At 34.6% G+C, this 24,720-nt stretch overlaps 1 protein-coding gene across 12 annotated transcripts in view; it reads left to right on the forward strand.

Annotated features, from left to right (window-relative positions):
* The window catches only part of LOC136043881 (protein bric-a-brac 1-like), an 86,025-nt gene extending 61,590 nt beyond the window's left edge, over positions 1-24,435 (forward strand). Inside the window, exons 5-6 of one of the 12 annotated variants that reach the window (XM_065728874.1) lie at positions 17,422-17,719; positions 21,816-21,987. In XM_065728874.1, the coding sequence (XP_065584946.1) occupies positions 17,422-17,699 (278 nt within the window). In that variant the 3' untranslated portion in view covers positions 17,700-17,719; positions 21,816-21,987. Of the gene's footprint in view, positions 1-550; positions 2,031-7,335; positions 7,551-11,659; positions 11,736-17,191; positions 17,323-17,421; positions 17,720-17,898; positions 20,240-21,251; positions 21,527-21,815 lie in introns of those variants that run through there. The other 11 variants (XM_065728873.1, XM_065728872.1, XM_065728884.1 and 8 more) reach the window with 11 other exon arrangements.
* Positions 24,436-24,720: the final 285 nt, after the last annotated feature.

The following is a 24,720-nucleotide window of genomic DNA, read 5'->3' on the forward strand; positions in this document are numbered from 1 at the left end:
GATGAAAATTTACTAATCTTATGTTTTTTTTTTTGTTTGTTTTTTGGAGGGAGAGGTTGTGTTTGAAAAAATAGCAGATATCCATTTTTACGTTTGATAGCTGGAGGTTTAACCGTATTTATTCATTTTTATGTTCTGTAAAAAAAAAAAGAAAAAAAAAACTGGGTAAAATTGGGTTTATAAGTTACATGTCCAAAAAGTGATGAAACATTTTTGAATTAATGTTTCACTAATATCACAATTTATGACTGCGTTTACAGTTTGCATATACTGTTACTATTTATGTTGGCAGTGTATTAACACTGCCTATTGAAATCTTCTGGGCATTTTAAACCATTTTAATAACATCGCTGAATAATAATAATAAAAAATAATAAGATCAGTTGCAACTACTTTACTTCTTTAAAAGAAGAAGTTCACTGCAGAATTATGAAACATTAATTCAAAACTCATCTGCAGAATTTTGTACAAAAGTTTCTCACTAAAGTAGTGTCAAGATCTTAGTGCAATGCCTCAAGTTTGAATTAACATAATGGTATAATATTACTAGAATCTGGTATGCATCATTTGGAAGAAGTTGGAAGTCATTCAAAATGTAAACGACGCTGTGTTGTATGCTACGTAAAAACTGCGGAAACATTGGGTCGAGTCCTAGCCCAAAGTAAAACTCCAAGAAGCAAATTTAAGTGCGTGCAATGTAACAGATTTTTTTGTGTGGATTGTTTTCGCAGCTATCATAACTTGTGAAGTAAACAGTGGTGTAGAGAGGTGTTTTTTCAATCCTGCTCTTTACCCTAAACCACATGCTCCCAAACTGAGTGTTATCGCGAGTACTGACATAAGTTAAGAATGGATCATCTTTTATTCTGGTTTTTAAAACGAATATTCTCTTCTTACAGAATACCCTAATGCTCAGAATTCTTTCAAAATCATGTCCAGTTTAATACTTATTCTAAATGTAAATATGACAATTGTCAAAGTGTATGAATAAGTGCCATTTTGACACAAATAGTATCAGATTGTATTAAGTGGTCCTCTAAGTGGCTTTTGAAATTTTGAAACCACCTCAGTTGGCAACAAAGTCATTAACAGATCTAAAAGAATGCTACTTTATTCATTTCTATTAATGATTTTAGGGAGCTTGAGTGTGGTAGGGAACATGGAGAGGGAACCCACTTTCTCTAAAAGGGATGGTTGGACTGAAAAGCTTTTGATCCAGCGCTGCAAACTGAAAATATTTTGACTTATAGAAGGACTGGTATTTCTAACATGCCCATCAGCAAAAGTATTTGGGGGGGGAATAAAAATCTTGAACTATTGAGAAGGGTGGTTCCAAGAACTCACAGCCCCTTTTTTTACTTAGCCTAGTGTTAAAAGACAATTTGATAGTTCAGAAAGCTGTTGAATTACGCTAATTAAACTGTCGGGAACAGAGCTATAGCGTTAAATTAGGTCTTTGGAAGAGGTGGTTTCCTTCACATAATCTCAAGCTTTACAAGCAGTGAAGGGGTATAGATTGAAATTCTGAACACCTTTGGGTTACAATAACTAGAGTTTCGTATTCTAAAATGTGTATTCACATATCACTAAAACTCTGCTAATGCATTAATAATCTCCTAAAGGTGTGATAATATAACATAAATAGATAAAAAAACAATTATAAAAATTGAAAATTTCCTAGTATTGAAAACAAGACACATATTGTTGTTACAATTATTTGTACCTGGCTTCTGGTTCTTATTGGAAGGGAGTCTGAAATACCGAAAAAAACATTTTTTTCTTAGTTTCCAAGAAAGAGGTCGTTTGAATCTGTTTAGATGTGTGTGTTGTTGCCCCCTTTGTGTATATATCTGTTTTATTTCAATCATTAGAAGAAAAACTTTAAAAAAACGTTAGTTGACTGTTTCTCCACTCCCTACACCTTATGCTACACCGCTGTAGTAGTGTTTCTTACATTGTGTATATTACTGGGCTTTTATCATCTGTAAAATTATATTTTAAAGTATTCTATTAAAGAAATAGTTATGTTTTATGTGTATATAATTTTGCTACCAGAGCTAGGGTAGTGGTCTAAACAGTCGAGCATCTGAGAGATTGTTCGTCTCCAAGTCTAATTTATTAGAGGTGCACTTTTAACCTCACTTTGAGAAGTGAATCAATGTCAGAGTGGTCCTCTATCCGTTGCTCCTGTTGTTATTTTGAGCTAAAGAAAGTGAATGAAACCAGCATGAATAAATTTAGGAATTATAGAAACAACAGCTTTTTAGTCATTAGGAAGGTTGTTGCACTATGTGAACAAAGTTTTTCGAAAGGATTTTTACAAATCGGGGACTGAGAAGGAGGGGTATTTTACCTACTACTTTAATCTCTTGTCTAGGAGGAATAATTGTTCTCCGGACACTCTAAATTTCATTCATGTAGCTCAACTGCTATCTTGAAAGTACTGAAGAAGGTGGTGTTTTAAAAAGTTATTTTATATCCTACTTGCAAGGCTCATATTTACTCCTGCAAATGTACCAAAAAGAAAGTGAAGGGCGTCGTTCTCCGTCGTGAGCCTAGGTAAATAAAGTAGGGCTTAAAAATGTTTGCGTACCCTACTTGATAGGCTTGAAAGATTGTGCGAAGACAGTATGTTTACTTTGCCTTTATCATTAGCAGTCTTAATTTGGAAAAAAATGCAAATATTTCATGCTTAATTTTAAGTATTTTTCGTTCAGGCCGTTGAGGAGGGAGCTCCCAGGTCTTGATCTATTTTCGATGGTTTTTCTTAAGCCTTTCGAGCAGAGAGCTCAAGAACCTTCTCGAAATCAATGTAGTTTGGAATTGTATTCATGTAAGTTTTGATACACAAAAAAATCCCTAAATTTCAAAATATTGATGTTATTTGCGCTTACCGAAATAAAAGATTTTGTTTATGGTTAACATGGTTGATTCTTACGTCTCCGACTAACAAGAGGCAAAGTATTCTATTTTTATCCTAGGAAAGAGGACGGAATTCGTACCTTCAACAAGAATTTCGATAACCTTTCTCTATTCGTCTCTTAGCCTTGAGAGATGCTTTCTCAGTTCCATTGATATCCATTTTGCTATTGCTCTCTCTCGGTGATTCTCTCGTCAAGTATATACACTGAAGAATTGAGTGGCATTCCCCTAAATTACCGTAACTCACCATTTTTCATAAACTTTTTTATCTATTGGGTCGAGGCCAAATTAGCCAACTGAACCCCTCCACTCATCTATTCTCAGAACTTCCTTATTTTATGTCACCCCTTTCGAGGGTGCCCGCTTGTCATTTGGTCTTAACTAGATTATCACACATAAATAGCCATCTTTGCCTGCCTTTCACTCATAAAATGTAACCTAAGTTTCTTTCCTAACTTTTTTTTTAGCTTTTAACAAATATAGTGGAATCGATTTTCTCTTCGAATGGATTTGCTGAGAGACAGACTCGAATTCTCTCAAATTTGTTGAAAACATTTTCTCGTAAACCTAATAAGGGCTTTCTTAAAATATCTGCCCACCTCCGTCGAAGACATTCTGTTTTTGTGTGTCCTAAGCTGAATTGCCAAAAGCTTTACTTATCATGACCTCATATCAGAACTCTTATCATGCTTCACCCAAAGAACAAGACCTAGTCATCTTTGTTTAGTCACAGGTCTAGAAATTACGATTGAACTTAACTTTTTTTTTAACCTTCTGGTTTCAGATACATTCGCTCAGAAGAGTAACTAAAACTGTCCTTAGACAACGTCCATCAATTATATTTAGCTTATATTCCTTGAGTTTTGTAAGTACCTGTGTCTCAAAGCCATATATAACAGCAGTCATTGCACTTGATTTTAGTTCAAAGAATAGTCTTCTCATTCGTACGAAATTTATTACTTTTAAAACAAAACAACACCCTATACTTTGACTACATCTTTGCTGAATTTACGTTTTTTTTTATAATTAACTACCCATGTGTAAATGAAATTACCCATTTCGTCCGTTTCCTTGGTACCATACATAGATTCTTCATATCAAATTATTCATATTTTAAACAACTTACTTTTTTCAACATTAATTTTCGATGCATGTCCTTGCTTACTGAACTCTTAAATCTCCCGAAATGAGTATATTTCATCCTCTTTCCGTTGAAAAGCAGAAGAGAACCATGTTCTCCCTCTTTAGCACCAACACTAATGATCCCTGAACGGCTTTAGTCCAGTCACTCCCACCGGTTGACCTTGAATGATACAAACGTTTCGTTCAATATAAGAATCGCACAAAAAAAATCCGCCGATGAAAAAAGTTAACTATCTAACCCTTACGGAAAATTGTCAGATTTGAGGTTGGGGTTGAGAGATGGAGTAAAAGTTGAATTTCTAAGTTACTATCTACAGACGAGCAGAAAGTTCATTTTCTGTAGTGAAAATAGCATGAGACAAAAACCTGGCATCAAACGTGCTTCTCATATTGCTTTTAAGGGCTATATAATCTATACAGCCTAATTTTTCTGGAGTTGGGCAAACAAACGAGGGGAACCTCTAGGGTGTCGGAACTGCCCAGCCTGTACTGATCTTGTATATACCGGACGTCGAATCAGTGGACTCTTGAATAAAAGACTGCATATTTTGTGACCAATGAGGCATAAGATCGCAGATATAAAGCAAAGCATACAGGTAAATATATTTAAGGTAGAAAGATAAGCAAGAAGTTTGTTTGCAGAAACTGCTTTGTTTAGACTTGTTTGTCTTCGTCTTCCCTCTCACTAATACTTTATCCGTTTTTGCAGTTAGTCTCTCTGCATTTCTTTCTGTTCCAGCTTCATTTTAGGTTTTGCTTGAAACAGGAACGCCTAAATGGCCCACCGTTCAGTTTACAGCTACATCAAGAAATCGAAAGTAGGTCCTTTGGGGCTTCCGTTGCTAACTGGGGAATAGGCTTTGATTCCAGGCCTCCATCCTTACAAACGTCACAGCTCCAATGAACAGTCTTGATCCTTTCAGTTCTATACTTCAGTCTTTATGAATGAAATTTGCATGCATCTAACTTTGGTGGTGGGATTCCAGATTCCATTAACACTTCAGAGAAGATAACATTTTCCACGAACTTGTAGTGGGGCATGTCAGAAAGATAAGTCTCAACTTGTAAACGTCATGAGCCATAGCTCTGAGGTACGAGATCTATCTGCAGTTCTTTTCTTGGAATTTTTTAGACTAATTCTGATCGGAAATTGCTGTTTGCTGTCAACTTCATCTAGAGTCACTGCCCCATGCTTTAGACCAATATGCATGTTGGTCTAGTTTTAATTTTCCAGTTTGTGCTGGTTAAGTAAGTCTTCCACATCTGCGCTCAAAAAGTCAGTGATGAGGAGAGTATTTAGCACCCAAGAAGCAGTCCATGTACAGCTCTTGAACATACATTTACACTTGGTATAAGTTTACAGTGTTTGAAGCATAAATCACCTCAAGAACTCGTGCTAGTCCCTAGTCCTGCTTTAGGATTCCTAAGCTTGCTGTTAAGCTCTTTGCCGCTAGGAATAGACTGAGTTTCAGAACTGTTTTGTAAAGGTGAATCCAAATGATCTAGTTTGACGATGTTGACCTCTGGGCTTCAACAGTTCTAGACATTGACAGCTCTAGTGTCACATTCGGTTTCTTACACTACTTAACTACAAGCCGCATGGTTGTGTGTATGCATGACAGGCAAGATGGGTTTATATCTATCATAGCCATGAAAAAATGGATTCAGCTGAGGAGTGGTCTTAAGCTCCATTACAATAGTAAACTGGTTGCATGGTACCTTGTCATCCGGGAGATCGTTGCGAAAAGTCTTCGCCATTTTCTAGAGGAGATCGACATTAGTGTTTGACACTTCATCTCTGACGGATAAATGTACGCCACTCTTAGTTGACTCAAACTGATCCATATATTTCTTTCTGTTTTCTTTTTTCTATTTTCTAGCCTTACAGTGTTTAAGGGTCATGACCAACATTGTTAGTAGCAGGTTGAACATGATAGCAAAGTTATCTTGCTTATATTCTGCGAGCTAACAACCGCAGCGCTTCTCGCAAATGTTTTCGCTTCGGCATGAGACGGAAAAATAACGGACCAGATTTTTGCTGTGGATCTGTTGATTGGTATCAACAGTTGATTGTCATCACGCTCTTTTTCCAGGAGTTTTGGAGATTATATGATGATCACTAAACTGCTTGTTGTACTTGCCCAATCATTATTTTCATGTCCTTCTTAGTACAAGGTACCTTATCCCAAGTCTCCCATGAATATGCTTATTCTCTCAACCAAGTTCTTGATCGTCCAATGTTCATCATCGTTTGCCTCGAAGTATATTAATGTCTTATCGAACACTTCAAGTTGCTCGTCATCTCGAAGTTTCCCTTTGGCTTGCAGCAAGACTACTGGCATGTTTTATGAAACAATTCTTGAAGTCATGAAATTGATATAACAAGTCTTATGATAAAAAGTATCAGTAGTGTTTAGATATCGCCAATTGCTGTTACGGTATCTTCTATGTCTTTAGCTTGTATGAATAAGAAGTCTGCAATCTTTGAATTTTTATTGATGGAAACAATTTCTGCAAAAAATTAACAGTGTTGCTCAAAGTGATACCTTCCAATCGACCTTGAGAATGACCTTTTAGCCTTCATTATATTTTTCTTCGGTTTTAAGTATTTTTCGATGTACTTCATGTTAATGTAGCTCAAGCGACACGCTTTATGAAATTCTTTAACAGTTACAGTAGTGAGATTCTAATCACAGGCTTCACTAGTATGGTTGATCGCTTCCGCCTCTTTTTCGCTCATCGCAACTTCATTGGGATTTGAGATTTCCTAGTTATGAACAATGCAGCTCAAATTCATGTTTATGAAGGGCTCCTGCAAAAGATAATTGGCTGTAACTCCATTTTACCTCACCTTAAAAAAAGTTAGAAAAATTATTTTGAGCTCATAATACTTACACACTCTTTTGGACTATCATAACTTCAAAATAGATGTCATAACTGAATTTTCCGCGTTTTTCTCTCCGGTGAAGTCTTTTATTGCTTAAAGCAGTTAATCTAGGAAAAAGATGTTTTATGCCCTCCCTCTCTGACTCCACCTCAAATTTAGCCAGTTTACGGAGTACCAATATCGGTAAAGTTTTTTTTTACAATCAGAGTATTTTTTGGTCTGGATAGGGAATGAAATATTTTTATTGCAATTGTGTTGCCCTTTTTGTTTCGTAGATTTTCTGGACTACTAATTTATGCCAAATGCAAAGACAGGTACCAAATAATTTACAAGATACTTTTTTAAGGCGGTGAATGTTCCTAACAAGATGTTTCATATCCCAGGTGTAGGCGAAAATACGAGCAATTCACAAGCATACTCGAAGGAAGTCGTAATACACATCGTAACAAGAGCTGAGAGCCAAGGGCGATGCAAAGTATGCTATAAGAACACCAGGCTACAGTGTCTTGGTTGTGCAGTTCGACTTCACAGTGGATGTTTTGACTTATATCATGGCTATGTTTTTAAATAAGCTCAGACACATAAAGATATATCTAAAGACGGACTTATTTTTTAACATCACTCTGAAGATTAATTAGAAAGGGAAAGGTGTCGGTGCTAAAGAGGAGGTCAGTTTCATCTTTTTCAGAAGTATAATTTAAGAAGATGAAATCCAATATGATGAACTTAACACATCTCAGTCGTAATATAAAACTATTCATTTTCAAGGCACTTGCTCAAGTTTAGTGTAAATGCCACGGCTTGAACGTTTAAGGCCAAGTTTTTGACAAAAGACCGCTCGACGAAGCATTCAGTATTTTCTCAGATTTTGAAATCATTGCTCTTGTAATAACCAACCAAAGTTTGTTTATAGTAATATCAGAAATCTCTGCAAGCACATTATTATAGTATATGTATTTTTGCCAGGAGAGCCAGGTTTCTGTCACCTGATTCCGCTCGCTCAGGCCTTCGGTCTTCGTTTCCTTATTATGATGAACCCGTACTTCCGGTTTTCAGTTTGTTTATTCAGTTTTATTGCCTCTGCCCATTACCATGGCTACAAAATTGTCCTTCATATGGCGGTGATGACTTTAAGCTGAAATAGCTGAGCTTATTTTTGAGTGCATGTAACGGAGTTCACACGTGCAATTGATTTTCGGCATTTTTTTGGTACTTTTTGATGAAAAACAAATATGAAAAATCTTTGCTGATCCAATGCCAAATCAATTGCGTTTGTTCAGAAAAAAATTAAAGAAGTTAAGAGAAGATGCATAGTTTGTTTGCTGTAATCTTGTGCCAATCCTCTGGTGGGGGAAATCCCAATATTGATCTTGTAAGGCAAAGAATCAATTAATATTTGTGATGACAAAATGTGAGAAAATTAATCTTTGTTTCTTTGCTATATTAAGGGCTCGGTTAAACCTTTTAATTATTATTATTTTGGTAGAAATATTTGATTTCTTTTAATGTACTCATTAACGTGAGGAACAAATTTTGAATCTTTAATGTGAAAAAATTCATTAGAATCGGTAGAAATATAGATGTATAAGAAGTTACTCCTAAGCCGATAGTTGGACTAAGGCAAAAATAATTAAAAGCAATAATGTAGATTTGCAAAAGGATTTGTTCATTATAGCAGCGGTAAACAACACAATTGATTTTGTAGGTCATTTAGGGAAAATGTATTCTAAGTCTGGGCTGCATGTAAAAAGTATATTCGTTTTAGATTTTGACCTTTTAGTTTTACATATAATCGTGAACTAGAGTTATAATGATTCTAGACACACATTGAAAGAATTATTTGACACTAAAAAAGAAGGGAAAATATATGAATATAAATCAAATAAAAAAAAGAAATCGATAAAAAAAATATCGAAATTTTAATCGAAACAAAAATATTTTCTTTATTTGGGGGCTCTTTTGTGGCAAGTGTTTTAAAAATCTAAATTTGAAATCAAACTCAGTTTTTTGCTATAATTTTGACAGTTAATTTTTGAATATAGTGTAGATGAAATAAAATGGGAGCCTCTGCAAGCCGCAATGTTTCAGCTATGCTTAGTTATCATTGTGTGGGAAAAAGAGGTTGACTTTAGACAGATTACAAATCACAAGTATTCTCGTTTACTGAAAGGGCTCTTGTTAGATATTATTTTAAAGTTCTGATTCACTGCTGTTGCTTGAATGATCGTTCTGTATTTATTTGCCAATCATTTTGGTTCATATTTAATAAAACATTGTATTAGAAAAGTTTTTAGCTGCTAAAAGATATTTTTGTCAAAGATAGCAAAGCCTATATGGAATTCGTAAAAAAAGATATTAGCGGCTAGAAAGAAAATAAGGAAAAGATGCTGGGAAAAAACTCAAATCTGTCTGACGGACAAACAATCAAAGATAAGGTAAGAGAAGACCATTGGACTTAGGACAGAGATTGTGGTAAGTATTGAGTCTTTCCTTTTTCCTTCCTCTAATCCTTTCATCTTACGACATTAAACGACAAAATATGCTCGAAATGTTTTAACTTTTTTAACTTTAAAAAATAAAAAAATAAAAACTTTAAGGAATATATACGAGTATACATATATACTAAACTGACAATCCACAGCCTTTTTTTTTTTTTTTTTTTTTTTTTTTTTTTTTTTTTTTTTTTTTTTTTTTTTTTTTTTTTTTTAGCAAAGAGCAAATTATGTTCCTACCTTGAGAAGGTACTAGGTTGCTAAAGACATAATTTCAGACCTTTCAACTATGTTGAACAAAATAGTTATCTCAAAATTTTGATCAGATATGTTTTGGGAATTGATGGACGTGGGGGGGGGGGCTTGTTAACATCCAATAACTTGACTAATATAAAAGACCACTAGGCCTTTGTTTTTTCTAAGATTGGATGCCTAAATAGTAAAAAATAGTAAATATAAAAAAAAATCATTTTCAAAGTGAGCTGAACGAGGAGCACTAAACGGATTCTACTTAAATAACTTTTTTTACTTGTTTTTCTCATCTCGCCGACATTTCATTTATGTATTCATTACTTAAATCCATTTTATATCTATATTACGAAAAGCCCATTCCGTTAGGCGCCCATCGTTTTCATTTATATTCATAGATTTTTGAGAGAGAAAAAAAGAATCTATTTTGTATCTCATTTAAAAACGAGTTAAAGAAACATATGTATTTATTACTTATGTTCTGTTCAAATACAAATTAAAATAGTTTTAATTATCATAAATGAGGCACAAAAAATGTGGCCCGTGTTTCTAATTTGCACGAACTTTTCATGAATTTATTTCTATATTAAATAAAAAAAATTTCTTTTTACTGCAAGTAAGGAGCGACATTAAAACTTAAAACGAACAGAAGTTATTCCGTATAGAAAAGGGTTGACCCCTCCTCAATGCCTGGCTGTTTAAGCTAAAGTTTGACTCTTTCTCACAACTCTACTTTTCAAAACAGTATAAAAAAAACACCCCAACGCGAAAAAGTCCCCCTAAAAACGTCTGAACACTTCATAATTAACAATTACTACATGTAAACAATGGTCATGATTTGAAACTTGCAGCCCCTCCCCCAGGGACTGGGGGGATCTCAAAATTTTTATCCGGACTTAGGGGGGAAATGTGCGTGGGAAGGGGCCCTCCAATTTTTTTGGTCGCTTAAAAAGGGCACTATAACATTCAATTTCCGTCAGAATGAGCCCTCTCGCAACATTCTAGGGCAACTGGGTCGATACGATCACCCTGGGGAAAAAACAAATAAACACGCATTCGTGATCTGTCTTCTGGCAAAAAATACAAAGTTCCACATTTTTATTCATAGAAGCTTGAAACTTCTACTGTATGGTTTTCTGATACGCTGAATCTGATGGTGTGATTTTCGTTAATATTCTATGACTTTTAGGGGGTATTCCTTCCTGTATTCTAAAATAAGATGAATTTTCTCAGGCTCGTAACTTATAATGGGTAGGACTAAACTTCATGAAACTTATATATTTAAAATCAGCATTAAAATGCAATTCTTTTGATGTAACTATTGGTATCAAAACTCCGTTTTTTACAGTTTCAGTTACTATTGAGCCGGGTCGCTCCTTTCTACAGATGACTATCATGGCAGACAAAATTTATTAGAAATTTAAAGTAGTGTCAACAAAAATAGTGAACTGGCTTGAGTTTTCTGAAGCATCGAGGGCTAATGTAGAGTCAAAACTTTCTGTCTGTCTATGGTTTTATCCTCTCATAATTTAAAAAAAAAAATGTTTGAGCTAAATTTCATATTTCTCATGGGGTTTCATGAAGAATAGGCATTTTCAATTCCTTATCACAAATTAAAGAATAGAAATTTGTTTTCGTTAATTCTAAATATTCTAATTATAATAATAATATTATTCAAAAGAAAATAATCCTCCTTGTTCTTATTATAAAATAAGCAATGATTCTGAAACAATCAAATTAACCATAATTACAATTCTGTAAATCAGTTTTTAAAACAAATCGAACCTAATCATAAAAAAAAACACTTTACATGATGAAATGTTTGCTTTTCAAAGAAGAAGAATATAAAAAGTTAAGGGAGATAAATTTTAGCCAGCTCTTATTTTTTTATGGAGAAGTTTAACCCTTTTTATGTTACAGTTCAATAGTTTTAGAGAGTTTTTTGTTTTGTTCTTCTTTTTTTCAGTGTTTTTTCAACGGTCCGAAGTTTTGCCATGAAGTTCCTTAACTGAAGTTTGCCAATAACTACCTCGTAGAATTTAGTAAGTAATTCTAAGTAAATTTGTTTCGGCTTAGTTCTATTAAATCTTTCAGAGATATACGAACTTTTGTGTGTAACACACCTGGGATTTTTTCCATTGAGCAGGAAACGCTGTCTGCAAAAGTTGATCAACAATTTGTGTACCAGGCATTGAGAATGAGCTAAACTGTCAGCTCAATTTACCATGTACCATCATTTACATTTTGGTAGCTGCATATTATTAATTTCCATTGAAATTATTCTATCCCAGAGGATCATAAGTTGAGCTTCCTTCTCCTTCGTATGTATTAGGGTTATATTGTTGCGCGAAACCAACCGAAATAGTTATTAAAACTTGGTGCCACAACCAATGTCACTAGACTGTCGGTTGTAATTCATTAAAAGATGAAGTTGTAGTTTTCCTGTGGAACTCTTACTGTTCCTTTTTCATTATGCTAAATTAGCATAATGATCCTCGGATAATATATTTTTAGAAGAACGGGGAGAAAGGCTTCAAAAGAATTTTTGTTTTCAACAACAATCGGGTAATGTTATACCGTAAGATATAATTTGTCTTAGGCACCTACACTGGAAATCATTTCATAGGATACCTGTTATTTGGGAAGAGGACAAGTGTCATCGAATTATCAAGAAAAATAAGGCCCAATAAGTATGTTTTTGGACATAAAATGACCCCCTAAAGCCCCTGGAGAAAGGTTTTTAAGTTATCAAATTTGCCCATTGTTTAATTTTTTAATGGGAAGTATGCATATATTCTTCGGGTGTGAGGGGAGGACGAATTTTCTGCTGGGAGAATTATCCTTTCGAAGTATTCCCAGGCTCAAAAATCCTGGATTCATTGATCGTTTACTGGGTTCAGTTATAGTTTGAAAATATGCCATGCCCATTGTGCTGTTATTTAACTTGTAGACATTCTATCTCTGGGTATTTCATGAACCTGTGAAACAATATTAGGTGTATACCAAAATAAATTGTCCTCGCAGTTTTTGCAGCCAGACAAGGGGAACGGTTTGAGATTTAAGGAGTTTTAAGCTTCCGTCGTGGGTATGAAGAGTCGATGCATTCCCTCCTTTTGAAATAAAGCCCTTCCCAGCTGAGTGGTTATTCCACTAGACTTGAAATCGTTTGTCCTTAAGCACAGGGGGCTCGAGTCCTGGTGTCGATGGTTATTTGAATTGGAATGGGGTTCAGTGGTGTGGCTGTAATCTCAGCCAGAGTTGACCCGTCTCTAAATGGGCACCTGAAAAAATCCGGGGAAGGTAAACAGGAAGGGTGTGCGAAAGCACAGGATGGCTGGCCCTTAACCCCATGTCGCACTTCCTGGCTGAAGGGCTGTGAAACGAAAATCAGTACCGTCGGTACGGACTGTAAGGTCCAATGCTCTATTATTTACTCTTCTTTACTACAAGCACTAATTGTGCTCTGGAAATACGTTATCTATTTGACTCAATTGCGAACTGCTACTTTTTAATTCAAGGTATAATAAGTTTGAAAATAATAGTGAAATTAGAAACTATGATTCATAGTCTCCTTGAAGATCTCTGATTGGCTTGTTAGCCCCTGGCCATCTTGAGAACTTGACCATCTTGTATCCATTTGTGCATTCAGTCTTTCGATTTTGGCCCGCATTTACGAATATTGGGGCTTGAAAGCTTCATGCTTGGTTCAGAGTAGCATGACAGCTCCTATTGATCATCGTGTGTAAACCAGATCTGTCCTCTACTGTTTGGACTGCAGTTCAAGGTTTTTAAGAAAGAGATTTAATGTACAGGAGGATTTTTCTGTGCCTAGTATTAAAAATTCCTAATTTTCATTACAAGGACAGTAAAGTACGATTGATTTCTGCATTTTTGGAAGGCCTTGCTGGCCAGTTTTCCTCTTTTACTCCTTGTCCTTTGTTTCTTTACTTAGTGAGTGTTTGTACATTCACAAAAATCGGATCCTTCACAAGTCATTCTGCGGAGTAAATCTGGCTGTAGGTACTATGAATGGATAGTATAGTAGCTCAAACCCAAAAAAACAACAAAAATACATGCTTGGCCACGGAAAGGAATGTAAAACCCGTGGTATTTCAAATGATTTTGACGCTTCATCTGCATAACTAGTCCTTGTTCACTAATGTTCATCTAATAATATCTAACACTGGACTATTCGCCGGTGACGAACTTAGTTCCTAAAATTGCGTGATGTATGGTGTTAAGTTGAGACAGTGTTGCAATTGCGGACTTTCACGTAGAGAGTACCGTATCTACTAAACAAGACATATTAATAAAGTTGTTGCCATGTAAAGTAGGTAAGACTTTCTATTAATAAAGCATTTTTAGTCTCTCTTTCTTGGTTTGCTAAGGCTGGGTTATCTGTAAAAAAAAACCCTCGAGTTTTGGATTTGCGTCATATAATTTTTTTTATTATTTTTTTAAGCGTCCATTCCGCGTTCTAGTCTGAAGATACTAATGGTCTGGTTGCGAGAAAACTTGAATTTGTTAGTTTTTTTTATGTGTGTATGTTTGAATTTATAACATTTCTTCAGTGTATTTTTATACCTAGTGAAGCTGGCCTCTAAAATCAATTTTTTTTTCTTATGATCTTATTTTTAATTTATGATCTTATTTTTTATTATGGTAGAAGTGTCTTTTTTGTGCTAAATCTTATTTTAATGGAACATCCTTTCGAATATCTATAGTAAGGAGTAACTCAAGTGCTTTGCTAGTAAACCCCAAGAAATTGACAATTAAACCACTTCGGACAGGTTGCTGATAGGATGATGTGTTTAAATATTCTTTTTATACCGCTTTTGTTATTGAAACTAAGAGCCAATTTTTATTTCTGACTTTCAGGATTCAAATTTAGTGAGAGAGCTCTAAAAAGTCTTGGGTTTTACAATGAGTACAATACGTTTTGATGTTTACCGTTTTCTTCTTCTTCTTCAAGTAGCGTCTCCACTTGTGCAGGAAGCTGTGCTTTAAAAGTAGCTGGCTCTGTTCATTGTTTTATATTCATTGCTTTGTAGGAAGCTCTTTGGTTCTTACTATCAAACTGTTCATGGTAACAAACTGTAGTAAGGAGCGACCCGGCTCAATAGTAACCAAAACCTAAAAAATGGAATTTCGATACCAATAGTTACATCAAAAGAATCGCATTTTAATGCTGATTTTAAATATACAAGTTTCATCAAGATCAGTTATACCTATCAAAAGTTACGAGCCTGAGAAAATTTTCCTCATTTTAGAAAATAGGGGGGACACCTCCTAAAAGTCATACAATCTTAACGAAAATCACACCATCAGATTCAGCGTATCCAAGAACCTTATTTTAGAAGTTTCAAGCTCCTATCTACAAAAATGTGGAATTTCACATTTTTTGCCAGAAGACAGATCACGGATGTGTGTTTATTTGTTTGTTTTTTCCCAGAGGTGATCGTATCGACTGAGTGGTCCTAAAATCTTGCGAGAGGGCTCATTCTAACGGAAATTAAAAGTTCTAGTGCCCTTTTTAAGTGACCAAAAAATTGGAGGGCACCTAGGCCCCCTCCCACGCTCATTTTCCCCCAAAGTCACCAGATCAAAATTCTGAGATAGCTATTTTATTTACCATAGTCGAAAAACCTGATAACTATGTCTTTAGGGACGACTTACTCCCCCGCAGTCCCCGTGGGAGGGGCTGCAAGTTGAAAACTTTGACCTGTGTTTACATATAGTAATGGTTACTGGGAAGTGTACAGACGTTTTCAGGGGGATTTTTTTGGTTTAGGGAGGAGAGTTGAGGGGGGGTACGTCGGAGGATATTTCCATGGAGAGACTTCTCATGGGGGAAGAGAATTTCAATGAAGGGGGCGCAGGATTTTCTAGCTTTATTTGAAAACAATGAAAAAATAAATATGAAATTTTTTTTCTACTGGAAGTAAGGAGCAGCATTAAAACTTAAAACGAAAAAAAATTACGTATATGAGGGGTTTACCTCCTCGTTATACCTCACTCTTTACGCTAAAATATTTTTAGTAATTTCAACTATTTATTCTACGGCCTTTGTGGTTCAGAGGTCATCCTTAAGAAATTGGGACACAATCTAAGCTTTGGTGTAAAGAGCGAGGTATCGACGAGGGTTTAACCCCCTCATATACGCAATAAAACATACGAACATAGAAGTTCGTTACGTAAGTTAATTCGTAAGTTACGTATATTTTTTACCAATGAAAACGTTTGTAAAAAATTAAAAGTTCTAGTTGCTTTTTTAAGTAATCAAAAACTTGGAGGGCAACTAGGCCTCCTCTGCTTCTTTTTTCTCAAAATCTTCCGATTAATTGCAATTAATTAATATGCAAATTTCGTTTTAATTATTTATGTGCGGAGAGCCAAGATCAAAACATGCATTAATTCAAAAACGTCCAGAAACTAAATAAAAAAACAAGTTTTTGTAACGGAAAGTAAGGAGCGACTTTACGCTAAAGTTTCTTACTGTTATAAAAAGTAGAGTTAAGAGAAAGGGTCAAACTTTAGTGTAAAGAGCGGGGCGTTGAGGAGGAAAAGCCCCTTTCATATACAGAGTAATTTCTGTTCGTTTTAAGTTTTGATGTCGCTCCTTACTTTCCGTTACAAAAACTTGTTTTTTTATTTTATTTAATCAAATATAGATCTCAGCTTTGAATATGATCGTTGCTTGTTTCTTCGTACAACATTGTGACAAGACCTGTCAGTAGCAGCAATAACAGAAAATTCCTGACACATTTTCTATGCTTTACAGTGCTTGGCAATAAAAGCAACTCAGGAATATGCTTATATATGTGTTATGAAAAAATAATCACTTAAAAACTTTCGCAATTACGATTGATCTTCGGTTGGAACATTGAGCCAAACTAAAAACATTCATTTTACTTTGTTTTGTGAAAGAAAGGTCCAGTTATGAGAAAACAGAATCTCCCTTTACAGGCTAGATATCCGTTAAATACAAATAATTGGTGCGTTTTGGTATTTAGGAAAGGTAGACGTCACGTTGGGATAAAATATGTTTTCCAACTGATTTCGTTTAGTTTAACATGTATAAAACAAAGTACTTTATAATCCTTTTAGCTCTAAATGAACTGAAAAATGTTTTTTTTTTTTTTTTTTTTTTTTTTTTTTTTTTTTTTTTTTTTCACTACCTGGAATAATTGAAAGTTTTTAAGATTAAAAAAGAAAATGTGGATGGTATTTTATAGTTATTTTATGACCACTTTCTATAACATTACTGTCTTATAGTCTCAATTTTAGTCTCGAAGAAAGGTAATTTTCCAGGTCGCTGGGGAGAAAAGTCATTTTATTTTTTGGTGAATTTTGAGATAGCAGCCTCGTTTTTAGTTTTTTCTCCTATTTTTATTTTAATTACCTTTTTTCTTTTGCATGCGATGTCTTAAATTGATGACTTCCATAAAATTTCTCTAGCCTACAGGGTCCTACTTTCTAACAACTATTTTTGTTTTAGGGAGTCTCTTAGAAAATGAGGTGGAACTTCGCAATATCATGCAATGAATCAGTACAAACATTAAATTGTAATGTTTTTGCGTTGATGTTGTATTTTTTATGAGAATGTGTAATAAAAATAATTTAAACAACCTTAGTCTTCATAATATCTAAGTTTTACTGCTAGTATTTGCTTTTCTTTCCGTCTGAATGGTCGTTGCGTGGGTGCTTCAACTACACGTTCTTTTTTAGATCTCTCTTCTATTCTTCGAGCTTTGCGAACAAACCGGAAAAATCTCGGACAAGCAGTACAAGCAGTCCTTCGCGGAAGCGTAGCTTCAAGTGCTGCAAGATCCTTTGAAGTCCCGACTTCGACGTTGCATGATGCCTTGAAAAGGCTTGGAATAAAGCGTCAGGCTCGTAAACGAGGACAATCATCTACTTGCAATCTGCTTGAAAAGCCATCTTTATCTTTTCTGAACTCTGTCAGAGCTGAAGAAAAAAATAATTCCTTCTTTTGCTGTTTGTAATTTTATTTATTCTATTGAAGGTTTGCCAATCGTTCTTTATTTACTCTCTTCTATGGTGTGTTCGTTTAATATATATATCACCATACTAAAAGCATAATAAATATTATTTTAAGTATTATGTCGCTCTAGTCACTATTCAGTTAAGCTTCATAGTATGGAGTCATCCCAGTGATAGTGTCAGTATTTTTTTTATTTCCAGGGTCTTCTCAAATCATGGTCTTCTCAAGACCTTTACCTATACTACCTAGATGGGATATTGGAGGTAGAGACGCGGTGCATGTTACGACTATCAAGCAGGCAGCTACATTTGTGCAATATGGCTGGAGTATACATAAAGCAGCCAAAAGCTTCGGAATAAAGAAAGGAACACTCCATAGTTATTGTAAAAAATCCGGGATACAGAGTAAACATGTTTTTAAAAAGAAACAATGTGAAGAAGCACCCCCAGAATGATCCTACCCCTCCTCTTCACGGCAAATCTGTATATTTTTAATTTTTTTTTTTTTTAATAGTAATCGAGAAGAAGCGACAGTTTTTTCAGTTTCGTGGAGTACGAGCTAGCTTACTTAAATTCGACAAAACTGTCAGTGACTTGTGACCATATTTGACATTAAGTCTTTGCTTGTAGCCTCAGGCTCGTCACATAATATTACCGATTTTCCGTACCTAAAAATAAAGGGAATAATTTATTGTCCAACTAACTCTTTTGTAGAATCCGATTTAAAAACCTCTTACGTTTACCGTATTCAAGGAAGCACTTCGGAATGTTGGCTACTAGTATTGATAAAAAAAAATGTTTTTTGTTTTAAGATTGCAGATAATCAAAATGGAAGCAATGAATGGTAGTCTGAGTAAGCCCGTAATAAAAATTGCCATAAGAGTTAATCCAACAAGATTCCTCACAGCTCCGTGAAATTGGAAAAAGTCATTTCTTCATAAGGCGTTTTTTTGTGTCATCAGATTTTTAGGACGTTGAATGATAGAATTTTGTGTTTTTATAGATATCTTGCTCTAACCTGATAATCCGCGATATGTTGTGTTTAGAATACTTTTTTAGGTGCTTCTTTGCGTCAGAACTTGGAGCGAGAAGTTTTGCAACGTGTAATGCGAGGCGGCAGTTACTACAAAATTGCGCAGGATATGGGACTTGCTCGGAGTTCAGTGAGAAAAATAGCCTTAAAATTTGGCTACAAAAGTGTTATGTCTAAATCCCAAGAAAAAAAGAGTCAAAGACCTTACTTGTAAAAATAACGACTTTTAGTCTGTATTCTTTTATATATATTCTTATTGTGGCTTGTGCTATTTCGTTCTATAGTGCTGATTAAACTGTTTGTGATTCCTTTATTCTTCGTGTCATAAGTTCACTTTCGTAATTTGTTTTGTTGTCTGTAGTTACGTGATTTTTAAATAAACAAAAAAAAATGCCAAACTGTTTCATTGCTACAGTTTCTCTATCAGGGTTGTGTCTATTAGACATTTTGAAGCGAAAAAAAGTAGTTTTAAAATTTTTGCATTGTCCTATGAAATGCTCATCATTAATATTCTGTTTCTAGTATATTACATATAGTAATATTGTGTACCGTGTTATAGTTAATAATATATATAATAAAATAACCAATATTTTCAAGTGTCCTCCCTTTTCTGTGGGTAAGAAAAAAAAATGCAGATTAACGAACCTGAATAAATTCAAAATTGACAGGTGATTTTTGTTAAAATAATTAATATTCTGTTAAAGTTTATTTGCCCAACATTCATTCTACTTGAGTGATGTGTAGCTTTTTTGTAACTGTCTCTCCTGCCTCAGGCAATTAATTATTGACCATTCGAGATCAGAACACGTCATGCATGCGGTTTTGATTAATTGCGGTTTTAAAGCCTATGGAAACTGATGGCTTCTATCGTTCATAGACATGGCAGGCACAAAAGTTCGTTCGGTTCTATCGAGCTTTGACAATTGAAGGGAAAGGGTAATCAGAATAAGCTGCATCTAAGTCAAGATCGTCAAAACTTAAATATGTGTGACTAAGGAAGGGTGGATCTTGCTCGAATAGTGCAATGAACCGCAGTTTATTCGGGCGCATCTCCTGTCTTCTCCTTCCCTGGCAATCCACTAACGTCATCAAACTAAGAAGGAATATTTAAATGGTTTCTCTGACGCTCAATCCTAATGAAACATACCAAAGAATGATAAAAATATAATACTTTAGAAAGAAATAAGGCAATATATTTGCACATTAAGGGGGGGGGGTGAACTTCACGCAGTCCAAATACTTTACCGCCACCCCCTAATGTGCAAATATATAGCCCAAATTATATATTATTCATCTATTCTCTCACTTCTCTTTGTCTTGTCTCACGCTAAGTTGAAAGAAACTAACGAAAAAAAAAACAGTTCTATAATGCCTCAATGAATGAACAGGTTGACCGGTAGGGGGTTTATCATACAATTACCCCAATACTGAAATGAATTTCAAATACTGTTAAGCAAGACCAAATAAAGGCGTAATCTAGTTCGTATCTAGGGGAAGGGGGCTTGACCCCCCCTTATTTTTCTGACTCTTGAAAACGTAAAATAATATATATATATATATATATATATATATATATATATATATATATATATATATATATATATATATATATATATATATATATATATATATATATATATATGATGCGTTTTTAACGTTTTTTGTACCCCCCCCCCCTTCCCCTCTCTGTTGCAAAAATCAGGGCTACGGCCTTGGTTGCGCGTATTCCAATTCATTGTAATGGATCGAAGAAATACGACATATATCTTGCCATGGTCATTGAACAAATTTTGCACATATGATATAAACATTTTTAGATCAGTTGCCATAAATATTCTATGTAGCACAAAGCTTAGGATAACGAGAGAAAATATATTGGTTTCTATACAGGGACGGACATAGAATTAAAGTTTTGGGTATGTACTAACAAAATTAGGGCTACCTAGTTGGTGTTTACACATCCGTTACAAAATAATTTTGAGGGATAACTTGAAAGGGAGATGCAGACAGGTTTGAATGAAATGTAAAAATTAATCTTGACCCCTTATTTTAATGAGCATATTTTTGTCTCGAAGAACAAGTGACTGCTTGAATTGTATTCGGTCATAGGCTTTGATTGAATACCATTTCTTTTTAGATTCTAACCAGATATTAGAAGATAATATCATAAATATTCCAGTGTTCCAAGCATAGAAGAGCTTATCTGTTAAGGGGTTTGGAACTAAGGACCCAGTTACGACATTATGCAAAAAAAAATAATGTTTGAAGTCTAGTTTGTATCATAAAAATGACGAGATGTCTATTCCAAATAATTACACTTTTACTGACTTTCAGCTAAAACAGGATTTTCAGCCTCGTTCCGTCTAGAGTAATTAAAGTTGTTACTAGGTGATATTTCTGTTAATGTCCATCTTTAAATAGTGAAAATAAAAAGATATTCTTAAATCATGCTTTTGTTGCGCTGTTTGATGGGGTTAAAATTCAGAATATTAATTAAAGTGATTGCCAAAATTTGTTGCAGAATTGGCCGTATCTGCAAGTCGTGGCTTGCGTCGTAACAGTGTCAGAAGCTATACTGAAGAGAATATCGAAAAGGCTATGCTTATGATAAAGAGCGGAAGAAGTGTCAGAGGAGCTGCTATCGACAATGGAATCCCAGTTATGTCCCTGTATTGTAAGGCCAAAGCCTTAGGTGTTATCAAACCAAGTAATATAGTCGTCCGTAGGCGTGCTAGACTGGTTTATAATGTTGACCCTGTTGTAAACTATTATTAATTAAACGTATAATTGGCATAAGGACCTTTTTTTCTAATGCAGATTTTTTCAGTGCAAATTTTTTTTTCGAATCATAGGAGAACTGGTTAATACAGCAAATTCTTCTCATTTCTGCGTCGAAAAATTTTATAGTTTAATTTAGATTTATTTTAGGTCATATTGTAGTAATGTCTATGCGTGACTGGTTTATCATGTTGACCCTGTTGGAAACTATTAATCTAATTCAATGGATAAGTCAAATACTACCCTTTTCTTCTAATGCAGTTCTGTAAAAATGTTTTCGAATCATAGACGGGCAATTCTTTTCTAGGAATACGGCGATTTTGGCCTAAAACTTACCAGAAGCCCAGTAAAAATCAGATCCTGGCAGCGATATCTGAAGTTGAGAAAGGATTCACTATTCGACAAGCAGCTGAGAAATTTGATGTATCACCCGCGGTTGTTGGGTATCATATGAAGAAATTAGGAAAGAAAGCCCAGCAAAAAGGACGACCCAAAAGAGCTTTTGAAGAAGTGGTCCTTTTAACAAACTTTCCAGTTCCTTTAAAATTAGAATAATCAAATTAACCATGATGATCTCTATTCTTACCGGAAAAAAACTTTATTGAAGAAGTGTCTAAATTTCTAGTCCTAGTGATGCCATATCGTACTCCTTTTGCTTTTAGCCTAGTCTTTTAAGCTAAGTTCTGAATAAGATGGTAAATTCTGTCAAGCTAAACGATTAGGTGACATTTCTATGTGAATTTCGGAATTAAACCATCAGCAACATAAGAATCTTGGTGTAGCTGCATTTTTAACCGTGGATTACCCCATCCACTGCATTTTTACCATGGATGCACGTGCCTCAACACAATATTGCCGGCCGAAGTGAATTTTTCAGCTCTTAACCAGAACGGATGGGGGTTGAATGTTCACCCAAATGAAGACGTTTTTCTTACTGGGCGTTGGGAAATTTGGCTGCTGAGGCAGAATTTTGACTCTTCTCAGAACCTAGCTTTATTCGTACGTCTTGATGTTAGAATAGATTCGTATGTAATTTGTACTGAAGTATCCAACCGACAACAAATAAAATTGAGCTTTATTTTCAAACATTTTTACTATAATCTTGGTTTTAAAGTAATTTTTAGTCAGGACTACAATATTTTCAACATTAATCTTTGCTAATTAACTTTTTTTTAATAGTCTAAGCCATGGAAGCAGCATAGTGGTATCTTAATTTTACAGAAAGACTCTAACGCTTCTAGTAGCTTTACTTAAATTTACAAAGTCTATACTAAATCTGTTCCAAAAAGCATTGCTGTGAAACCAGAAGGAATCGACTTAAATTCTCCCCCCTGAACATTTAAAAGAGCCAACTCCAGCTCCTTTGATTTTATGTTCCCGATTTTTAATTCTCCCTTTCTTTTGTTTTCAAAAATTTGGCTCCATTCACAACCTAGTTTAAAATTCATCATTATATTCAAATATATATATATATATATATATATATATATATATATATATATATATAAAAAATTAAATTTTATATTCATATAGGTTGGATGCTTTCAGTCAAAAAGTCTGATTTTGCTATGAATGCATTGAAAAGCTTTATAATTTCCAATATCAATCTTATGCAACTTTCTATTTTCCTCAATTAGTTTGTGACTTTGAAAGAATGCTGTGAGCTACGTTTTTTTTTTTTTTTTTTTAATGGTGCTGCATTTCAATGCAAACAGCTTGTAAAATTTATACGAGTAAATTGATCTTTAAAGTATGTGTTTATATTTATGAAATAAGTAAAATTCATGTTTTGTATTCTGATTGCTGTCTTTTTGCTCCGTCACGATTACCTTCGTTATATATTAAATCAGATTAGGACAAATCATTGACCAAATTAACATATGCTGTTCACTGTTTCCCCCAATCAACCAGATTTATGTGCAAAAAAAACAGGTTTTAGAAAGCTTTTGCTTTTGATCCTCCTTCTAATAATTTTAGTTTTTTTACGATTCTGTTGTTTTGGAACCCCCTTCTCCCGCCCTGAACACGTCATTTGTGTAAGTGTCTGTGTAAAGCCAGATATTCGGTACAATCTGATACGACTATTAACAACTCACTGCAACGCCAAGCTGTCTTAGGCCAAGACCAACATAGCTACGCACACTCCTCCTCCATCACAATCTGTCCAAAGCCTCCCTCTTTACAACCTCCCACCCCATTCGGGACGACCTGCTTCTCGTTTTGCTCTAGACAGGTGGACCGATAAGGATAGTCTTTGGCAATCTCTCATCCTTTAATTGCAGAATGTTTCCTATCCATCTCCACCTAAAGAACGGGCTTGAACCACATTTTTTCTCTCACAGCTCTTAGTTTGAGATACAGTCAGTCAGCTTGTGACGCAAAACAATTCGTAGGCAATTTGTCTGGTAAATATCTAGAAAATCCTCGAATTTCTGGAGCACCCAAGAATTTCTCCACCTAAAGAACGGGCTTGAAACACATTTTTTTTCTCACAGCTCTTAGTTTGAGATACAGTCAGTCAGCTTGTTACGCAAACAATTCGTTGACTATTTTTCTGGAAAACATCTAGAAAATCCTTGAATTTCTGAACCACATTGTTCTTCTCTTAAAAACTTTATGCGCAACAACTCATCATACTAAAAAATTTGCTTCCAACAGAAACCAGCCTAATGCCTCTAATTACCACACTCACTCTAATCACCTTTTTTATGTATGGATTTAATTAGAGTTTTCCTAAAATCACCAGTTACTTCCCCCTTTTCAAAAATCATATTCACAATCTTCAATAACTTACTTCTAACCTCATAACCACCATGTTTAAAAATTTGTTTACCGTAGTATCAACACCTGGGGCCTCATTATTATTTAGACTTTTTATTACTGTCGTTAATTCTTCCTCGTAAAATAAATCTTCTTTCTCTTCCAAAGTGTAACAAACTTTTTCGTTGTTTTTATGTCTTTTCTCAATCACGGTGTAGCACACTCTCACAATGTTCTGCCCAACTGTCACAAACTATTCCTTAACATTATTAAATAAAAAAAAACAAGTTTTTTTTAAATGAAAGTAAGGAGCAACATTAAAACTCAAAACGAACAGAAATTACTCCGTATATGGAAGGGGCTTTTTCTCCTCAACGCCCCGCTCTTTACGCTAAAGTTTCTTACTGTTTTAAAAGGTAGAGTTAAGAGAAAGAGTCAAACTTTAAAGTAAA

The sequence above is a fragment of the Artemia franciscana genome, chromosome 2 (genome assembly GCF_032884065.1).
Source record: "Artemia franciscana chromosome 2, ASM3288406v1, whole genome shotgun sequence".
NCBI lineage: Eukaryota > Metazoa > Arthropoda > Branchiopoda > Anostraca > Artemiidae > Artemia > Artemia franciscana.